The 20,320-nt window shown below is 38.8% G+C and overlaps 1 protein-coding gene across 3 annotated transcripts in view; it reads left to right on the forward strand.

Moving 5' to 3' along the window:
* The window catches only part of CTBP2 (C-terminal binding protein 2), a 219,794-nt gene that overhangs the window by 152,557 nt on the left and 46,917 nt on the right, over positions 1-20,320 (forward strand). For all 3 annotated transcript variants that reach the window (XM_053692600.1, XM_053692601.1, XM_053692599.1), the window contains 3 exons: positions 13,880-14,086; positions 14,824-15,038; positions 18,726-18,856. In XM_053692600.1, the coding sequence (XP_053548575.1) occupies positions 13,880-14,086; positions 14,824-15,038; positions 18,726-18,856 (553 nt within the window). The remainder of the gene's footprint in view (positions 1-13,879; positions 14,087-14,823; positions 15,039-18,725; positions 18,857-20,320) is intronic.

Here is a 20,320-nt window from a genome sequence, read left to right on the forward strand (position 1 = left end):
GCCACCAGCAACACAAATTACTGTTCGATGATGATTTTGGAGATCACTCTTGGAAGGAGAACTAGAGGCGGGAAAATGTAAGCAGGATGATAACACCAAGGAAGTGTCAGCGCATCCACTGCTTCCGCCTGAACAACACTGAACCTGGACAGGTATCTGGGAAGTTTCTTGTTTAGATGAGAGGCCATGAGATCTATCTCTGGAAGACCCCACATCTGAACAATCTGAGAAAACACATCTGGATGGAGAGACCACTCCCCTGGATGTAAAGTCTGGCGGCTGAGATAATCCGCCTCCCAATTGTCTACACCTGGGATATGAATGAACAGTTCTCTCTTTAGCAGAGGCCAAAACTGAAGAGCTTTGAGAATTGCACGGAGTTCTAAAATATTTATTGGTAATCTCGCCTCTTGAGATCTCCAAACCCCTTGTGCTGTCAGAGATCCCCACACAGCTCCCCAACCTGAAAGACTCGCATCTGTTGTGATCACAGTCCAGGTTGGCCAAACAAAAGAAGCCCCTTGAACTAAATGATGGTGATCTATCCACCATGTCAGAGAGTGTCGTACATTGGGATTCAAGAATATTAATTGTGTTATCTTTGTATAATCCCTGAACCATTGATTCAGCATACAAAGCTGTAGAGGTCTCATGTGAAAACGAGCAAAGGGGATCACGTCCGATGCTGCAGTCATGAGACCTAAAACTTCCATGCACATAGCCACTGAAGGGAATAACTGAGACTGAAAGCCGGTAGGCGGCAACCAATTTTAAACGTCTCTTGTCTGTTAGAGACAGAGTCATGGACACTGAATCTATCTGGAAGCCTAAAAAGGTGACCCTTGTCTGAGGAATCAAGAAACTTTTTGGTAAATTGATCCTCCAACCATGTTTCCGAAGAAACAACACTAGTTGATTCGTGTGAGATTCTGCAGTACATAAAGACTGAGCTAGTACCAAGATATCATCCAAATAAGGAAACACCGCAATACCCTGTTCTCTGATTACAGATAGTAGGGCACCCAGAACCTTTGAAAAGATTCTTGGAGCTGTTGCTAGGCCAAATGGAAGAGCAACAAATTGGTAATGCTTGTCTAGAAAAGAGAATCTCAGAAACTGATAGTGTTCTGGATGAATCGGAATATGAAGGTAAGCATCCTGTGAGTCTATTGTGGACATATAATGTCCTCGCTGAACAAAAGGCAGAATAGTCCTTATAGTCACCATCTTGAAAGTTGGTACTTTTACATAACGATTCAAAATTTTCAGATCCAGAACTGGTCTGAATACATTTTCTTTCTTTAGTACAATGAATAGGTTTGAATAAAACCCCAAACCTTGTTCCTGAGGAGGAACTGGCATGATTACCCCTGAAGACTCCAGGTCTGAAACACACTTCAGGACAGCCTGAGCTTTTACTGGATTTACAGGGATACGTGAGAGAAAAAATCTTCTCACAGGAGGTCTTACTCTGAATCCTATTCGATACCCTTGGGAGACAATGCTCTGAATCCAATGATTTTGGACAGATTTTATCCAAATATCCTTGAAAAACCTTAATCTGCCCCCTACCAGCTGAGCTGGAATGAGGGCCGCACCTTCATGCGGACTTAGGGGCTGACTTTGGTTTCCTAAATGGCTTGGATTTATTCCAATTTGAGGAAGGCTTCCAATTGGAAGCAGATTCCTTGGGGGGAGGATTGAGTTTTTGTTCCTTATTCTGATGAAAGGAACAAAAACAGTTAGAAGCCTTAGATTTACCCTTAGGTTTTTCATCCTGAGGCAGAAAAACTCCCTTTCCCCCAGTGATAGTTGAAATAATAGAATCCAACTGAGAACCAAATAAATTATTACCTTGGAAAGAAAGAGATAGTAATCTAGATTTAGATGTCATATCAGCATTCCAAGATTTAAGCCACAAAGCTCTTCTAGCTAATACAGCTAAAGACATGGATCTAACATCAATTTTGATAATATAAAAAATGGCATCACAAATAAAATGATTAGCATGTTGCAGTAAGTGAATAATGCTAGATATGTCAGAATCCAATTCTTGTTGCGCTAAATTCTCCAACCAGAAAGTTGATGCAGCCGCAACATCAGCCAAAGAAATTGCAGGTCTGAGAAGATGACCTGAATATAAATAGGCCTTCCTTAGATAAGATTCAAGCTTCTTATCTAAAGGATCCTTAAAGGAAGTACTATCTTCCATAGGAATAGTGGTACGTTTAGCAAGAGTAGAAATAGCCCCATCAACTTTGGGGATTTTTTCCCAAAACTCTATAGATTTTGCTGGTAAAGGATACAATTTTTTAAACCTTGAAGAAGGAATAAAAGAAGTACCTGGATTATTCCATTCCCTAGAAATCATATCAGAAATAGCTTCAGGAATAGGAAAAACCCCTGGAGAAACCACAGGAGGTTTAAAAACAGCATTTAAACGTTTATTAGACTGAACGTCAATAGGACTGGTTACCTCAATATCCAAAGTAATTAACACTTCTTTTAATAAAGAACGCATATACTCTATTTTAAATAAATAAGTAGATTTGTCAGTGTCAATGTCTGAGGAAGGATCTTCTGTATCAGATAGATCCTCATCAGAAGAGGATAAATTATTATGTTGTTGGTCATTTGAAATTTCATCAGCTAAATGAGAAGTTTTAAAAGACCTTTTAGGTTTATTAGAAGGTGGAAATGCAGACAAAGCCTTCAGGATAGAATCAGACACAAATTCTTTAAAATTTACAGGTATATCATGCACATTAGAAGTTGAAGGAACTGCAACTGGCAATGTACTATTACTGATGGATACACTATCTGCATGTAAAAGTTTATCATGACAACTATTACAAATGACATTCGGCGAAATAATTTCTACAATTTTTCAACAAATGCACTTAGCTTTGGTAGAACCGATGTCAGGCAGCAATGTTCCAGCAGAAACTTCTGAGACAGGATCAGATTGGGACATCTTGCACAATGTAAGAGAAAAAACAACAGATAAAGCAAAATTATCTATTTCCTTATATGACAGTTTCAGGAATGGGAAAAAATGCAAATAGCATAGCCGTTCTGATAGAGAAAAAAGCAAGAGGCAAACATTCATAGGGTATTGAAATAATGAAAAAGTTTGCCGCCAAGTATGACGCACAACATAACAACCTTTTTTGGCGCCAAAAATAACCGGAAATGACACACTCGCATCACTAATGACGCAACCGTGTGAAAGGTCTCGGTGTCAAGTATGACGCCGGAAATGACGAAGTTGCGTAATAGACGTATTTTTTTCGTGCCAAAAATATTTTCGCACCAATAATGACGCAATAAAGTTTAGCATTTGACGCACCCGCGGGCCTAATACCCGCAATTTGCAAGAAGTAGTCAATTGAAAAAAAGACTAAACCCCAGGTAAGAAATAAATTTCTTAAAAAAAGTTTATATTCCCCAAATATGAAACCGACAGTCTGCAGAAGGAAATTCCTGAACCTGACTCATGGCAAATATAAGTACAATACATATATTTAGAACTTTATATAAATGCATAAAGTGCCCAACCATAGCTGAGGTGTCTTAAGTAATAAAAAACATACTTACCAAAAGACACCCATCCACATATAGCAGATAGCCAAACCAGTACTAAAACAGTTATTAGTAGAGGTAATGGTAAATTGAGAGTATATCGTCGATCTGAAAAGGGAGGTAGGAGATGAATCTCTACGACCGATAACAGAGAATCTATGAAATAGACCACCGTTAGGGAAATCATCGTATTCAAATAATACTCCCTTCACGTCCCTCTGACATTCGCTGTACTCTGAGAGGAATCGGGCTTCAACAATGCTGAGAAGCGCATATCAACGTAGAAATCTTAGCACAAACTTACTTCACCACCTCCATAGGAGGCAAAGTTTGTAAAACTGAATTGTGGGTGTGGTGAGGGGTGTATTTATAGGCATTTTGAGGTTTGGGAAACTTTGCCCCTCCTGGTAGGATTGTATATCCCATATGTCACTAGGCTCATGGACTCTTGCCAATTACATGAAAGAAATTGCCTAGTCCTTTGAGCAAGTTTTGCTCTGAAATCTCCGGTCCTTAAGTGGTTAAAGACACACCGAAAAGACCAGGCTATCATACTGACATATGAGAGTAAAGAAACAGACTTTTCAAATGTAATCATGGCAAAAATAACTTTTAATTATTATAATTATGAATTACACTGATATAACTACCCTGACTATAGCAGTTTAGTGTACTTTTAAAGGGATATCGTATCACATTTAACCCCCCCAACAGCAAAAAATATTTATCTTGTAATGCATTTTTATTATTTATCTTGCCCTCTTTCTTGGTAATTTAACTATGGTTGGTGGTTTCCACAGCCCCTAGAATAACTAGAGTGCATCCTGTGGGATTTTAACCTTGCAACATGTTACATTGCTTAGTCAGTACAGGATTTCACATATATATATAATGTATGTGTGTGTGTCTCATCAGCAACTGCAAGAAAGATAAACAACAATATATTGCGGGTAAAGTTGGATATTGGGTAATCCTAGGATTACCCGGGTAAAACTGACATAACCCAAGTGGCTGGGGGTAAAGCTCGATGTATGATCATAAATCCCCTCAGAGTGCGGAGTCATCAAACATATATAGCATGCACTGTAATTCCCCCATCTTTACTATCTTTATTGCCTCTGCCTGGGGGATTCAAGGGGGCCAAAGCCCCCCTTGTAAACCTAATTTCCCATGGTTCACTTGGGGTGGATGCCAGAGGATTGGCTGGGTGCCTTCGTTGAACCCCCCAGGCAGAGGCAAAATAAATAGTGTAGATGGGGGAATTACAGCACATTGGGCTTTATCCAGAGCCGCTTGGGTAATGTCCATTTTATCCAGGTAATCCTAGAATTACCCAGAATTCTTACTTTACTTTAACATATACATTATATAATATGCATCACTCAAGCTGCCAGATGCATTGGAGTTAGATTAGTTTATGACTCAGCCATTACCTAGATAGTGGTACTCCTTCTGAAGGAGAAAAAGTGGGGCACATAGCATATCCTGTAGACCAGTGGTCGCCAACCAGTGGTCCGTGGACCACCAGTGGTCCACGAGAAGATGTTGGTGGTCCTTGACACCATCAAGCAGGAATTAATCTCCTCAAATGGTGTCACCGGCGTTGCACTGCAACTCCCTACAATGCCTGGCTGGGCATCAGTGAAAACCGGAGGAGTTAAATTACAATCTCCCTACGCATGTTGCGTAGTACTGCGCAACTTGCGTAGCTAGATTGTGTTTTTAACTCCTCCCTTCCAGCGCGCTGCTCAGAAAAAGATGCTTCCAGTCTAAAGCCAGCAGAGGTTTTCTTGAAATAGTGGAATTAAAGTATATAAGAAAAAGAAGATCTTAAAATAAAAAATTCTCTCTTATATTTCATTTATTTTCTTCCCTTTACCTGTCTCTTTTTAGTAGTTTTCCTAATTCCTTCAGATGGACTTACATCGCTGTTTGTCTTCCTCCCCTCCATCTTCTTCTTTTTTTATTAAATATTTTTCATTCTAATAATTTTGCTGCGCACAAAGCCATTCTACCTGAATTCCAGTAATTGCCATCCAGCAGATCAGCAATAATGCACCAGTATAATAGTAATTGCCAGTAACATCAGTCGTGGTTAGCTCACATCCATATTGAGAGCTTTCTGATATAAACTTAATTTATGACTCCAATGTCTGTCCATGACCATAAGTAGTTAACTTGGAAGTCTTGTGGTCCTTCTTCTTTTCCCAATTTCTGTCTCTCTATTTCCAGCTCAAAAGTTGGCACTCATCTGTCATTTGGAAGTATTCTCTCAGTTCTGTCATTCAGTTAGTTAATTCCAAAAAATAATTCTTAAAAATGTGTAAATATATACATAATGTAAACTTAGCTATGGTTATACTAGTTATGTACAGTATGTGTGTGTGTGTATGTATGTGTATATATATATATATATATATATATATATATATATATATATATGCATACACAGTATATACATACATACACACACATTATAGAGGTTTGTACCTTTTTAAAAAAAATAATGTTAGTGGTCCACGGGATTCAAAATTGTGAGTTTAGTGGTCCCTGAGGTCCAAAAGGTTGGCGACCCCTGCTGTAGACAAATAGATTATATTTCTAGTCATCCCCAAAGTGATGTACTCACATGTCTGCTGACACCACAAAACAATGGTGTCTATAAGCAGACTGATTTTGGAGTTGCCCAGTTAACTCAATCTAGAGAAATAGCAGCAAATTTCAAAATAACCCAAATGAATTAAATCCAAATATACACTACTGTGCAAAAGATTTAGGCAGGTGTGAAGAAACACTGTAAAGTGATAATGTTTTCATAAATAGAAATGTTAACTATTTAGTTTTATCGATTAACAAAATGGAAAGTGAGTGAAGAAAAGAAAAATTTAAATTCAATCAATTTGGTGTGACCACCCTTTGCCTTCAAAACAGAAGCAGCTTTTCTAGGTACACTTGTACACAGTTGTTTTAAAGAAATTGGCAGGTAAGTTGTTACAAACATCTTGGGTTTAGGTTGCCTCTGTTGCTTCTGTCTCTTTATTTAATCCCAGCAGACTTGATGTTGAGATCAGGGCTTTGTGGGGGCCATACTATCACACCCAGGACTCCTTGCTCTTCTTAATGCTGAAGATAGTTCTAAATGACTTTGGTTGTATATTTGGGGTCATTGTCATGCTGCAGAATACATTTGGGGCCAATCAGATGTTTCCCTGATGGTACTGCATGATGGATAAGTATCTGCCTGTACTTCTCAGCATTGAGAAGACCATTCATTCTGACCAATCCCCAACTCCATTTGCAGAAATGCAGCCCCAAACTTGCAAGGAACCTCCACCATGCTTCACTGCTGCCTGCAGACAATTCTTGTACCGCACTTCAGCCCTTCAGCAAACAAACTGCCTTATGCTATAGTGTAATATTTCAAATTTTGACTCATCGGTCCAGACCACTTGCTTCCATTTCTTTCATGTAATTAGCAAGAGTCCATGAGCTAGTGACGTATGGGATATACATTCCTACCAGGAGGGGCAAAGTTTCCCAAACCTCAAAATGCCTATAAATACACCCCTCACCACACCCACAAATCAGTTTTACAAACTTTGCCTCCTATGGAGGTGGTGAAGTAAGTTTGTGCTAGATTCTACATTGATATGCGCTCCGCAGCATGTTGGAGCCCGGTTTTCCTCTCAGCGTGCAGTGAATGTCAGAGGGATGTGAGGAGAGTATTGACTATTTGAATGCAGTGATCTCCTTCTACGGGGTCTATTTCATAGGTTCTCTGTTATCGGTCGTAGAGATTCATCTCTTACCTCCCTTTTCAGATCGACGATATACTCTTATATATACCATTTCCTCTACTGATTCTCGTTTCAGTACTGGTTTGGCTTTCTACTACATGTAGATGAGTGTCCTGGGGTAAGTAAGTCTTATTTTCTGTGACACTCTAAGCTATGGTTGGGCACTTTTATATAAAGTTCTAAATATATGTATTCAAACATTTATTTGCCTTGACTCAGGATGTTCAACATTCCTTATTTCAGACAGTCAGTTTCATATTTGGGATAATGCATATGAATAAATCATTTTTTCTTTCCTTAAAAATTTGACTTTTCCCTGTGGGCTGTTAGGCTCGCGGGGGCTGAAAATGCTTAATTTTATTGCGTCATTCTTGGCGCAGACTTTTTTGGCGCAAAATTTTTTTCTGTTTCCGGCGTCATACGTGTCGCCGGAAGTTACGTCATTTTTGACTTTTTTGCGCCAAAGGTGTCGGCGTTCCGGATGTGGCGTCATTTTGGCGCCAAAAGCATTTAGGCGCCAAATAATGTGGGCGGCTTTTTTTGGCGCTAAAAAAAAAATATGGGCGTCACTATTGTCTCCACATTATTTAAGATTCATTATTTTGTGCTTCTGGTTGCTAGAAGCTTGTTCTATGGCATTTTTTTCCCATTCCTGAAACTGTCATTTAAGGAATTTGATCAATTTTGCTTTATATGTTGTTTTTTCTATTACATATTGCAAGATGTCCCACGTTGAAGCTGAGTCAGAAGATACTTCTGGAATATCCCTGCCTGGTGCTGGAGCTACCAAAGCTAAGTGTATCTGCTGTAAACTTTTGGTATTTGTTCCTCCAGCTGTTGTTTGTACTGTTTGTCATGACAAACTTGCTAATGCAGATAATATTTCCTTTAGTACTGTTACATTACCTGTTGCTGTTCCGTCAACATCTAATACTCAGAGTGTTCCTGATAACATAAGAGATTTTGTTTCTAAATCCATTAAGAAGGCTATGTCTGTTATTCCTCCTTCTAGTAAACGTAAAAAGTCTTTTAAAACTTCTCATTTTTCAGATGAATTTTTAAATGAACATCATCATTCTGATACTAATATTGGTTCTTCTGATTCAGAGGATTCTGTTTCAGAGGTTGATGCTGATAAATCTTCATATTTATTTAAAATGGAATTTATTCGTTCTTTACTTAAAGAAGTCCTAATTGCATTAGAAATTGAGGATTCTAGTCCTCTTGATACTAAATCTAAACGTTTAGATAAGGTTTTTAAATCTCCTGTAGTTATTCCAGAAGTTTTTCCGGTCCCTGGTGCTATTTCTGAAGTAATTTCCAGGGAATGGAATAATTTGGGTAATTCTTTTACTCCTTCTAAACATTTTAAGCAATTATATCCTGTGCCATCTGACAGATTAGAATTTTTGGGACAAAATCCCTAAGGTTGATGGGCCTGTCTCTACTCTTGCTAAGCATACTACTATTCCTACGGCAGATGGTACTTCCTTTAAGGATCCTTTAGATAGGACAATTGAATCCTTTCTAAGAAAAGCTTACTTGTGTTCAGGTAATCTTCTTAGACCTGCTATATCTTTGGCGGATGTTGCTGCAGCTTCAACCTTTTGGTTAGAAGCTTTAGCGCAACAAGTAACAGATCATAATTCTCATAGCATTATTATTCTTCTACAACATGCTAATAATTTTATTTGTGATGCCATCTTTGATATCATTAGCGTTGATGTCAGGTATATGTCTCTAGCTATTTTAGCTAGAAGAGCTTTATGGCTTAAAACTTGGAATGCTGATATGTCTTCTAAGTCTACTCTGCTTTCCCTTTCTTTCCAGGGTAATAAATTATTTGGTTCTCAGTTGGATTCTATTATCTCAACTGTTACTGGAGGGAAAGGAACTTTTTTACCACAGGATAAAAAATCTAAAGGTAAATTTAGGACTAATAATCTTTTTTGTTCCTTTCGTCACAACAAGGAACAAAAGCCTGATCCTTCATCCTCAGGAGCGGTATCAGTTTGGAAACCATCTCCAGTCTGGAATAAATCCAAGCCTTTTAGAAAACCAAAGCCAGCTCCCAAGTCCACATGAAGGTGCGGCCCTCATTCCAGTTCAGCTGGTAGGGGGCAGATTACGTTTTTTCAAAGAAATTTGGTTCAATTCTGTTCACAATCTCTGGATTCAGAACATTGTTTCAAAAGGGTACAGAATTGGCTTCAAGATAAGGCCTCCTGCAAAGAGATTTTTTCTTTCCCGTGTCCCAGTAAACCTAGCGAAGGCTCAAGCATTACTGAAATGTGTTTCAGATCTAGAGTTGGCTGGAGTAATTATACCAGTTCCAGTTCTGGAACAGGGGCTGGGGTTTTATTCAAATCTCTTCATTGTACCAAAGAAGGAGAATTCCTTCAGACCAGTTCTGGATCTAAAAATATTGAATCGTTATGTAAGGATACCAACATTCAAAATGGTAACTATAAGGACTATCCTGCCTTATGTTCAGCAAGGGCATTATATGTCCACAATAGATTTACAGGATGCATATCTGCATATTCCGATTCATCCAGATCACTATCAGTTTCTGAGATTCTCTTTTCTAGACAAGCATTACCAGTTTGTGGCTCTACCGTTTGGCCTAGCTACAGCCCCAATAATTTTTACAAAGGTTCTCGGTGCCCTTCTGTCTGTAATCAGAGAACAGGGTATTGTGGTATTTCCTTATTTGGACGATATCTTGGTACTTGCTCAGTCTTCACATTTAGCAGAATCTCATACGACTTGTGTTGTTTCTTCAAGATCATGGTTGGAGGATCAATTTACCAAAAAGTTCATTGATTCCTCAGACAAGGGTAACCTTTTTAGGTTTTCAGATAGATTCAGTGTCCATGACTCTGTCTTTGACAGACAAGAGACGTCTAAAGTTGATATCGGCTTGTCGAAACCTTCAGTCACAATCATTCCCTTCGGTAGCTTTATGCATGGAAATTCTAGGTCTTATGACTGCAGCATCGGACGCGATCCCCTTTGCTCGTTTTCACATGCGACCTCTTCAGCTCTGTATGCTGAACCAGTGGTGCAGGGATTACACAAAGATATCTCAATTAATATCTTTAACACCGATTGTACGACACTCTCTGATGTGGTGGACAGATCACCATCGTTTTGTTCAGGGGGCTTCTTTGGTTCTTCCGACCTGGACTGTAATTTCAACAGATGCAAGTCTGACAGGTTGGGGAGCTGTTTGGGGGTCTCTGACAGCACAAGGGGTTTGGGAATCTCAGGAGGTGAGATTACTGATCAATATTTTGGAACTCCGTGCAATTTTCAGAGCTCTTCAGTCATGGCCTCTTCTAAAGAGAGAATCGTTCATTTGTTTTCAGACAGACAATGTCACAACTGTGGCATACATCAATCATCAAGGACGGACTCACAGTCCTCTGGCTATGCAGGAAGTATCTCGAATTCTGGTATGGGCGGAATCCAGCTCCTGTCTAGTTTCTGCGGTTCATATCCCAGGTATAGACAATTGGGAAGCGGATTATCTCAGCCGCCAAACGTTACATCCGGGCGAATGGTCTCTTCACCCAGAGGTATTTCTTCAGATTGTTCAAATGTGGGAACTTCCAGAAATAGATCGGATGGCCTCTCATCTAAACAAGAAACTTCCCAGGTATCTGTCCAGATCCAAGGATCCTCAAGCGGAAGCAGTGGATGCATTGTCACTTCCTTGGAAGTATCATCCTGCCTATATCTTTCCGCCTCTAGTTCTTCTTCCAAGAGTAATCTCCAAGATTCTGAAGGAATGCTCGTTTGTTCTGCTGGTAGCTCCAGCATGGCCTCACAGGTTTTGGTATGCGGATCTTGTCCGGATGGCCTCTTGCCAACCGTGGACTCTTCCGTTAAGACCAGACCTTTTGTCGCAAGGTCCTTTTTTCCATCAGGATCTCAAATCCTTAAATTTAAAGGTATGGAGATTGAACGCTTGATTCTTAGTCAAAGAGGTTTCTCTGACTCTGTGATTAATACTATGTTACAGGCTCGTAAATCTGTATCTAGGGAGATATATTATAAAGTCTGGAAGACTTATATTTCTTGGTGTCTTTCTCATCATTTTTCCTGGCATTCTTTTAGAATTCCGAGAATTTTACAATTTCTTCAGGATGGTTTGGATAAAGGTTTGTCTGCAAGTTCCTTGAAAGGACAAATCTCTGCTCTTTCTGTTCTTTTTCACAGAAAGATTGCTAATCTTCCTGATATTCATTGTTTTGTACAAGCTTTGGTTCGTATAAAACCTGTCATTAAGTCAATTTCTCCTCCTTGGAGTTTGAATTTGGTTCTGGGGGCTCTTCAAGCTCCTCCGTTTGAACCTATGCATTCGTTGGATATCAAATTACTTTCTTGGAAAGTTTTGTTCCTTTTGGCTATCTCTTCTGCCAGACGAGTTTCTGAATTATCTGCTCTTTCTTGTGAGTCTCCTTTTCTGATTTTTCATCAGGATAAGGCGGTGTTGCGAACTTCTTTTACATTTTTACCTAGGGTTGTGAATTCTAACAACATTAGTAGAGAAATTGTGGTTCCTTCATTCTGTCCTAATCCTAAGAATTCTAAGGAGAGATCATTGCATTCTTTGGATGTTGTTAGAGCTTTGAAATATTATGTTGAAGCTACTAAGAATTTCCGAAAGACTTCTAGTCTATTTGTTATCTTTTCCGGTTCTAGGAAAGGTCAGAAGGCCTCTGCCATTTCTTTGGCATCTTGGTTGAAATCTTTAATTCATCATGCTTATGTCGAGTCGGGTAAAACTCTGCCTCAAAGGATTACAGCTCATTCTACTAGGTCAGTTTCTACTTCCTGGGCGTTTAGGAATGAGGCTTCGGTTGATCAGATTTGCAAAGCAGCAACTTGGTCTTCTTTGCATACTTTTACTAAATTCTACCATTTTGATGTGTTTTCTTCTTCTGAAGCTGTTTTTGGTAGAAAAGTACTTCAGGCAGCTGTTTCAGTTTGAATCTTCTGCTTATCATTTAAACTTTATTTTGGGTGTGGATTATTTTTCAGCGGAATTGGCTGTCTTTATTTTATCCCTTCCTCTCTAGTGACTCTTGCGTGGAAAGATCCACATCTTGGGTAGTCATTATCCCATACGTCACTAGCTCATGGACTCTTGCTAATTACATGAAAGAAAACATAATTTATGTAAGAACTTACCTGATAAATTCATTTCTTTCATATTAGCAAGAGTCCATGAGGCCCACCCTTTTTTGTGGTGGTTATGATTTTTTGTATAAAGCACAATTATTCCAATTCCTTATTTTTTTATGCTTTCGCACTTTTTTCTTATCACCCCACTTCTTGGCTATTCGTTAAACTGATTTGTGGGTGTGGTGAGGGGTGTATTTATAGGCATTTTGAGGTTTGGGAAACTTTGCCCCTCCTGGTACGAATGTATATCCCATACGTCACTAGCTCATAGACTCTTGCTAATATGAAAGAAATGAATTTATCAGGTAAGTTCTTACATAAATTATGTTTTTTCCGTAGCCCAGGAGTGTTTTAGTGCATAGCTGAGTTGCTTGGCCTTGTTTCCAAATTTGAGGTATGGCTTTTTGGCCACAAGTCTTCTATGAATACCACTTCTGACTAGACTTCTCCAGACAGTAGATGGGTGTTCTAGGTTCCCACTGGTTTCTACCAATTCTGAGCTGTTGGCACAGCTGGGCATCTTCAGATTGCTCCACTAAGTTTCCTTGACCGATCACTCAGCGTTGCCTGTTTCTTTGTGCTTCTTCAAAAGTGTTTGGACAGCACATCTGGAAACCCCTGACTGCCTTAAAATGTCTGCCTGGAAGAGAACTTAGTGATGCATTATAACTACTATGTGTCTTGTTGCTGTTCTCAGTCTTGACATGGTGTATGACTTTTGACATTAGACTGCTTCAACAACCTCACCTTTTTAGGCTGTTCCTCACCCAGTTTAATTCCTCCTGCACAGCTGTTTATTTTTCAGTTAATTGTTGTGTTTCAACTTACATATTCAATTGATGATCATTAGCACCTATTTGGTATAATTGTTTAACCATGCACCTGAATATATGCCTACAAAATCCCTGACTTTGCACAAGTGTACATAGAAGTATTGATGCTGTTTTAAAGGCAAAGGGTGGTCACCCCAAATATTGATTTGATTTAGTTGTTTGTTCTGTTAATTTACTTTGCATTATTTTAATAGGGAAAAATAAACTATTAACATTTAAATTTTTGAAAGCATTCTTACTTCACAGCATTTTTTCACTTTTTGCCTATAACGTTTGCACAGTATTGTATATTTTAATTAAACTGTTTGTATTAAAACAATTATATAACATAAAATGTGCTCACTAAGAAGCTTAGATAGGGTTCATCAGAGCTAATTCAGAAAGGTGTTAGCAGCTTAGTGTGGTAAAAAGAGGGCAAAGCCCCATTTTGTGTGCATTAATTCTAAGTGCCAGCTGGGCATGTTTATATTCCAGGTGTCGCAGTGTGTAATATTCCCTCAGCAGCTGTTGAGGAGACAGCAGATTCCACAATCTGTCACATCCTTAACCTGTACCGGAGGAACACTTGGCTGTACCAAGCACTGCGTGAGGGGACGCGTGTTCAGAGTGTGGAGCAGATAAGAGAGGTGGCATCAGGGGCAGCCAGAGTTCGCGGTGAGACCCTGGGAATCATAGGTTTCGGTAAGTACTGACTTAAGCTAAAGCACCTGGAGTGATCGGGGAGACATTATATAAAGTAAAAAAAAGAGGGTTTTTTATGGGAGGTCTGTGCCCATTCTAAGAACTCCTAGGTTTGTTTTTACTTTTGTCTGTTTTAATACCAACCAGTTCAACCAATCAGAGGTTGCATTAGCCGAGCCATTAGGTTTCATATTTACAGTCAATTGTGTAAAGGTAACATTTACTAATTGAACACATATTTATTAAGGTAAAAGAAAATACAAATTTAGCAAATTAAAGATGAAATGGTGCATTCTATAGGTTATTATATCTTGAGATTATAGTTACAGTTGTAAGGTACTTTTGAACTATTTTTAAAGGCATGTTTATGTAAGTAATAAAGGGGTTAGGGAGAAAAGAGTGTAGAATTATACAGTATAATTCATTTTAACTAGAAAACGGGTTTAAAATTACACTTTAATTGTTTTTGGAAGTGATAATACCCATTACTCCTTACCTATGGCAGCACCTTCCCCTTGATAACGTCTGTTTTGCATAAATGTTTATGTAAGTACCATATGTGTTGGACATCAGGATCAAGGGCAGTTAAATTTTATCTGCACATCAGTGCTTCAAGGAAAATTAACCGGGGATGGTCACAGTACCCCAAGTGGCTATGATGTGATAGTGTATTTAGAGATTATTAAGGATTTGCATTGGACAAGTACAACAAGAAAGATGTTGTTTTCTCGTTGTAGGCCGCGTTGGTCAGGCAGTGGCTGTGAGGGCCAAAGTGTTTGGCTTCAGTGTTATCTTTTACGATCCGTACCTGCCGGATGGTGCCGAGCGTTCCTTGGGAGTGCAAAGGGTTTATACACTGCAGGATCTTCTGTACCAAAGTGACTGTGTGTCCCTGCACTGCAACCTTAACGAGCATAATCACCACCTCATTAACGACTTTACAATCAAACAGGTAACTGCGTTTTACTATCCTCCAGGAAAATTAAAGTGTGTAGCAAGTCCCACATGCAGGGTTTCCTGATATTTTCTGAGGGTTCACTTCTGAGTTTAGATTCTCTTCTAAACCCCATCTGATTTTTTGTGACGGCTCCATTTTAGTGACTGGTTCATACTGTTTATATCATGTGACAGCATACTTTATGTGGGTCAGTAAGTAATAGCAGTACCTTATGGCTGCCTGCTTTGTCTAACAATAAATATTATCATCATTATCACATTTTGTAAAGCACCACCAAATACAGATACATAAAACAAATCGTACAAAACAATTCATACAAGCAGAGAAACACGGAGTGTGAAGTTGTTGAGAGTTTTAAAGGTCAGTATTTTGAATTTGATTCTATGTATGTATTGTATTGGGTACTTGTAAAGCGCGGCTAATCACCCGTAAGGGTCTCAAGGCGCTGCTCATTTTATCGACCTCGGAAAGGATGAAAGGCTGAGTGGACCTTGCCGGGGATCGAACCTGAAACCCTTGGGTTGCTACAGAGCTCAGCCACAGTGCCTTAGCATGCTGAGCTATCTGTCCGGCTTCTAAAGCATATGTGGGCTAGCAAAGGGACTGGCAGAGCGGGGAAGCTGAAGTAACTTAGGTTTATCAGTAGTTTGGGGGGATGGGTGTTGGGAAGGGGACTTAAAGGGACAGTCAATACCAAAATTGTTGTTTAAAAAGATAGATAATCCCTTTATTACCTAGTCCCCAGTTTTGCACAACCAACACAGTTATATTAAAATACTTTTTACCTCTGGGATTACCTTGTATCTAAGCCTCTGCAGACTGCCCCCTTATTTCAGTTCTTTTGACAGACTTGCATTTTAGCCAATCAGTGCTGACTCCTAGGTAACTTCAAGTGCGTGAGCTCAATGTTATCTATATGACACACATGAACTAACGCCCTCTAGTGGTGAAAAACTGTCAAAATGCATTCAGATCAGAGGCTGCCTTCAAGGTCTAAGAAATGGCATATGAGCCCTTCCTAGGTTTAGCTTACAACTAAGAAAACCAAGAGAACAAAGCAAAATAAATGATAAAAGTTAATTGGAAAGTTGTTTAAAGTTACATGTCATATTTTAATCATAAAAGTTTATTTTGGACTTGACTGTCCCTTTAAGAGTATATTGCAGTAGTCAATATGCAGACATAAAGAGTGAATCAATATAAAATATAGTACATTATATATAAATTAACATTAATATATTAAATCTACATTTATTACATAGGCACTGAGATTATAGGCTTCTTATGGACTCTCCCCCTTACACTTTAACATTAGCCACCGTGTAACCCTCACCACCATTTACCAATCCCTCAACCACCACGACAAAAAAATCAGGCTGTGAACTGTTCCAGTCATAAACAGAACTACTGCCACAAAGTTAGCTGGAAGCAGGGGCAGTCTATAAAAGTGAAATACTGCAGCCAATATGGATTAGATAACTCTATTTTCAGCATATCGTATGTTACCTCTGTTTTCGTACACACTTGTGTTCTATTAGGGTAATAAGTCGGGTTGCCGCCTGAACACTCTTGCACGTGCACAGCAAATATTTTTTGCAGAGTACACACTATGGGGCCGAATAATCATTGTGCGAGCGGACATGATCTGATATTGCGGATCATGTCCGCTGCAGATCAATAAATGCCGACAGTATACGCTCTCTGCATTTATCATTGCACCAGCAGTTCTTGTGAATCGGGTTGATTTACGGCAATGTCTGTCCGCCGCCTCTTTAGACCGCTGCTTCATAACTTGTGTTTCCGGTGAGCCTGAAGGCTCGCCAGAAACACGGAGCATCAAGCTCCATACGGAGCTTGATAAATATGTCCCTATGTATAATAGCACAAAAAACACAAACTCGCACATAGATATTCACGCTCTCACACACTCTCTATCTCACACACACACATACTTTAACACACACTCTCTCACTCACACTCAATGGGTCTGATTTACCAAATGGCGGGCGGATATGATTCGCTGTAGCATATACGATCGGGTTGATTGCTGTCTGCCGCCTCAGAGGCAGCGGACTAGTTAAAGGGCCATGAAACCCACATTTTTTTCTTTCATGATTTAGAAAGAGAATGCAATTTTAAACATCTTTCTAATTTACTTATATTATCTAATTTGTTTTATTCTCTTGATATTCGTTGCTGAAAAGCATATCTAGATATGCTCAGTAGCTGCTGATTGGTTGCTGCACATAGAAGCCTCGTGTGATTGGCTCACCATGTGTATTGCTTTTTCTTCAACTAAGGATATCTAAAAAATGAAGCAAAATAAATAATAGAAGTAAATTGTAATGTTGTTTAAATTTGTATTCTCTATCTGAATCATGAAAGAAAGATTTTGGGTTTAGTGGCCCTTTAAGGAGCAGCGGTCTTAAGACCGCTGCTTCTTAACTGCTGTTTCTGGCGAGCCTGAAGGCTCGCACGGAAACAGTGGAATCAGGGGCCATTCGGCCCTTGGTAAATCGTCCCCAATGTGTTAATTGCTGACATATTACAAGCCTTACTGTTGCTTTGAGCAGCTGCAGTATTTAAAATGCTGGTGCACTGATAATATCTAGCTATGCTTCAAGAGAAAAATGTTAACATTAAAACATTTATAACTTTTATTAGAAGCAATTTTGCCAATACATTTACTGTATATTGAAGATATGTTTCTATTTAAAGATGTAATTCATCTAGGTGCATTTAAATTTTGACCGGAATGTCCCTTTAAATGCAGGGAACACCCCTTTATTAGACACACTGTTCTCAAGGAATAAAAATACATTTAGAGAGTTCCACCAGGGGCTTCCTAGTACTTGTGAGATTTCTTAGATAATCAGCAGTATAAAGCATAGCAAGGGGGCATTATATCATTATTCCTGCACTTCATTACTACTCTATAAAATAAAAACCAATGCACTAACAACTTAAATCATTTAACATAGAAAAACTGTTAAAGGGACAGTAAACACCTTGTAATTTATGTTGTGTTGCTACAGAACAACATATCAGCCAAGTCTTAACATTTAAAAAAAAAAATAACATCTTTTTTACAGCAGTTATTTTTTAATAGCCAAACTCCATGCACCATTTTCAGAGTTAAATTACATGAAAAGGGGACAAAATAAATAATGAAACTATATTGCAAAGTTGTTTCATTACACATAACTAATAATTTTATATAAACATTTTGAAGCTGTTTACTATTTCTTTAACCTAAAGTCACATCTCTGCCTCTTATCATACGTTATAACACTATTAACGTTGTTACTACCATTTTTTATTTTTTTTATTTTTAAGCACCACCAAATTCCATAGCGGGGGATACATGAGTATGGCTGCACAATGACACTGATTCATAGTAAAAAAATACAGATACACAAAACAGACTAAAGAAAACAAATTAATACAAGAGGAGGCGGAGCTTGCTACAAAGAGCTTACAATCTACAGCTACCCTACTTCATGTTTTCTTCTCCCTTATTTACATTTCTATACACACTGGATCTACCTTGCTGATAATACATCAAGCAGATTGTAAGTAAAGTGGATTGAAATGGATTGTGTGTCACTGCAGTCACCCTGGGATTTGCAGTGATATGAGCTTCAGATATGTTATGTAACAAGCAGATTGGCTGTTTTCCAGATGCGGCAGGGAGCGTTCCTGGTGAACACAGCTCGGGGTGGCCTTGTGGATGAGAAAGCATTAGCTCAGGCACTGAAGGAAGGCAGAGTACGAGGTGCTGCTCTGGACGTGCACGAATCGGAACCTTTTCTGTAAGGACAGACAACATCTTCTACTCCCTTAGTACAGTTAATGGCTTTGTGCTTCAATAATCTGTTGTTCAGTGTGTAGGGTAATCTGTATTATGGGTTTTATGAGCTTGGTAAATAACTGGCACCAATTCAAATCTATCTGAATATCTGAATTTATTTGCATCGTTTTCGAGCATGATTTGAAAGCAATTCCAGTACATTAGGATAACGTCTCCCAATCATCCTCTATATTACGACATTCTCACAGGCTGCGAGTTTTGCCAGCTGACCCTCTCGCAGCTTCCCCTGTCAAGGTAAATGTACTAGTTTCCAAAAACTGCCCTGAATCTCTCCACGCCATGTACCAACCCCCCCCCCCCAACTCCGTCCATGGCACATCTGCCGCCCTTTCTGGGCTAACGCCGGTTTATAAAGCTCTTAACTACTGTGCTATAAAGTACACTAACACCTATAAACTACTTATGTACCCCTAAACTGAGGTCCCCCCACATTGCCGCCACTATTTTTTTAACCCCTAATCTGCCGACCGCACACCGCCGCCATCTACATTATCCCTATGAACCAAAATCTGCTGCCCCTAACATCGCCGACACCTACATAATATTTATTAACCCCTAATCTGCCCCCCCAACGTCACCGCTACCTTACCTACACTTATTAACCCCTAATCTGCCGACCGGAACCTCGCCGCTACTCTAATAAGGTAATTAACCCCTAAACCGCCGCACTCCCGCCTCGCAAACCCTATAATAAATAGTATTAACCCCTAATCTGCCCTCCATAACATCACCGCCACCTAACTTCAAGTATTAACCCCTAATCTGCCAACCGGACCTCGCCGCTACTCTAATAAATGTAGTAACCCCTAAAGCTAAGTCTAACCCTAACCCTAACACCCCCCTAAGTTAAATATAATTTTAATCTAACTAAATAAATTAAATATTATTAACTAAAGTATTCCTATTTAAAGCTAAATACTTACCTGTAAAATAAACCCTAATATAGCTAAAATATAACGAATAATTATATTGTAGCTATTTTAGGATTTATATTTATTTTACAGGCAACTTTGTATTTATTTTAACTAGGTACAATAGCTATTAAATAGTTAATAACTATTTAGTAGCTACCTAGTTAAAATAATTACAAAATTACCTGTAAAATAAATCCTAACCGAAGTTACAATTAAACCTAACACTACACTATAATTAAATAAATTACCTACAATTACCTACAATTAAATAAACTAAACTAAATTACAAAAAAAAAAAAGATTACAAGAATTTTAAGCTAATTACACCTACTCTAAGCCCCCTAATAAAATAACAAAGCCCCCCAAAATAAAAAAAAATTCCCTACCCTAATCTAAATTACAAAAGTTAACAGCTCTATTACGAGCCCTTAAAAGGGCTTTTTGCGGGGCATGCCCCAAAGTAATCAGCTCTTTTGCCTGTAAAAAAAAAC

The sequence above is a fragment of the Bombina bombina genome, chromosome 9 (assembly GCF_027579735.1).
Source record: "Bombina bombina isolate aBomBom1 chromosome 9, aBomBom1.pri, whole genome shotgun sequence".
In the NCBI taxonomy this organism is placed as follows: domain Eukaryota; kingdom Metazoa; phylum Chordata; class Amphibia; order Anura; family Bombinatoridae; genus Bombina; species Bombina bombina.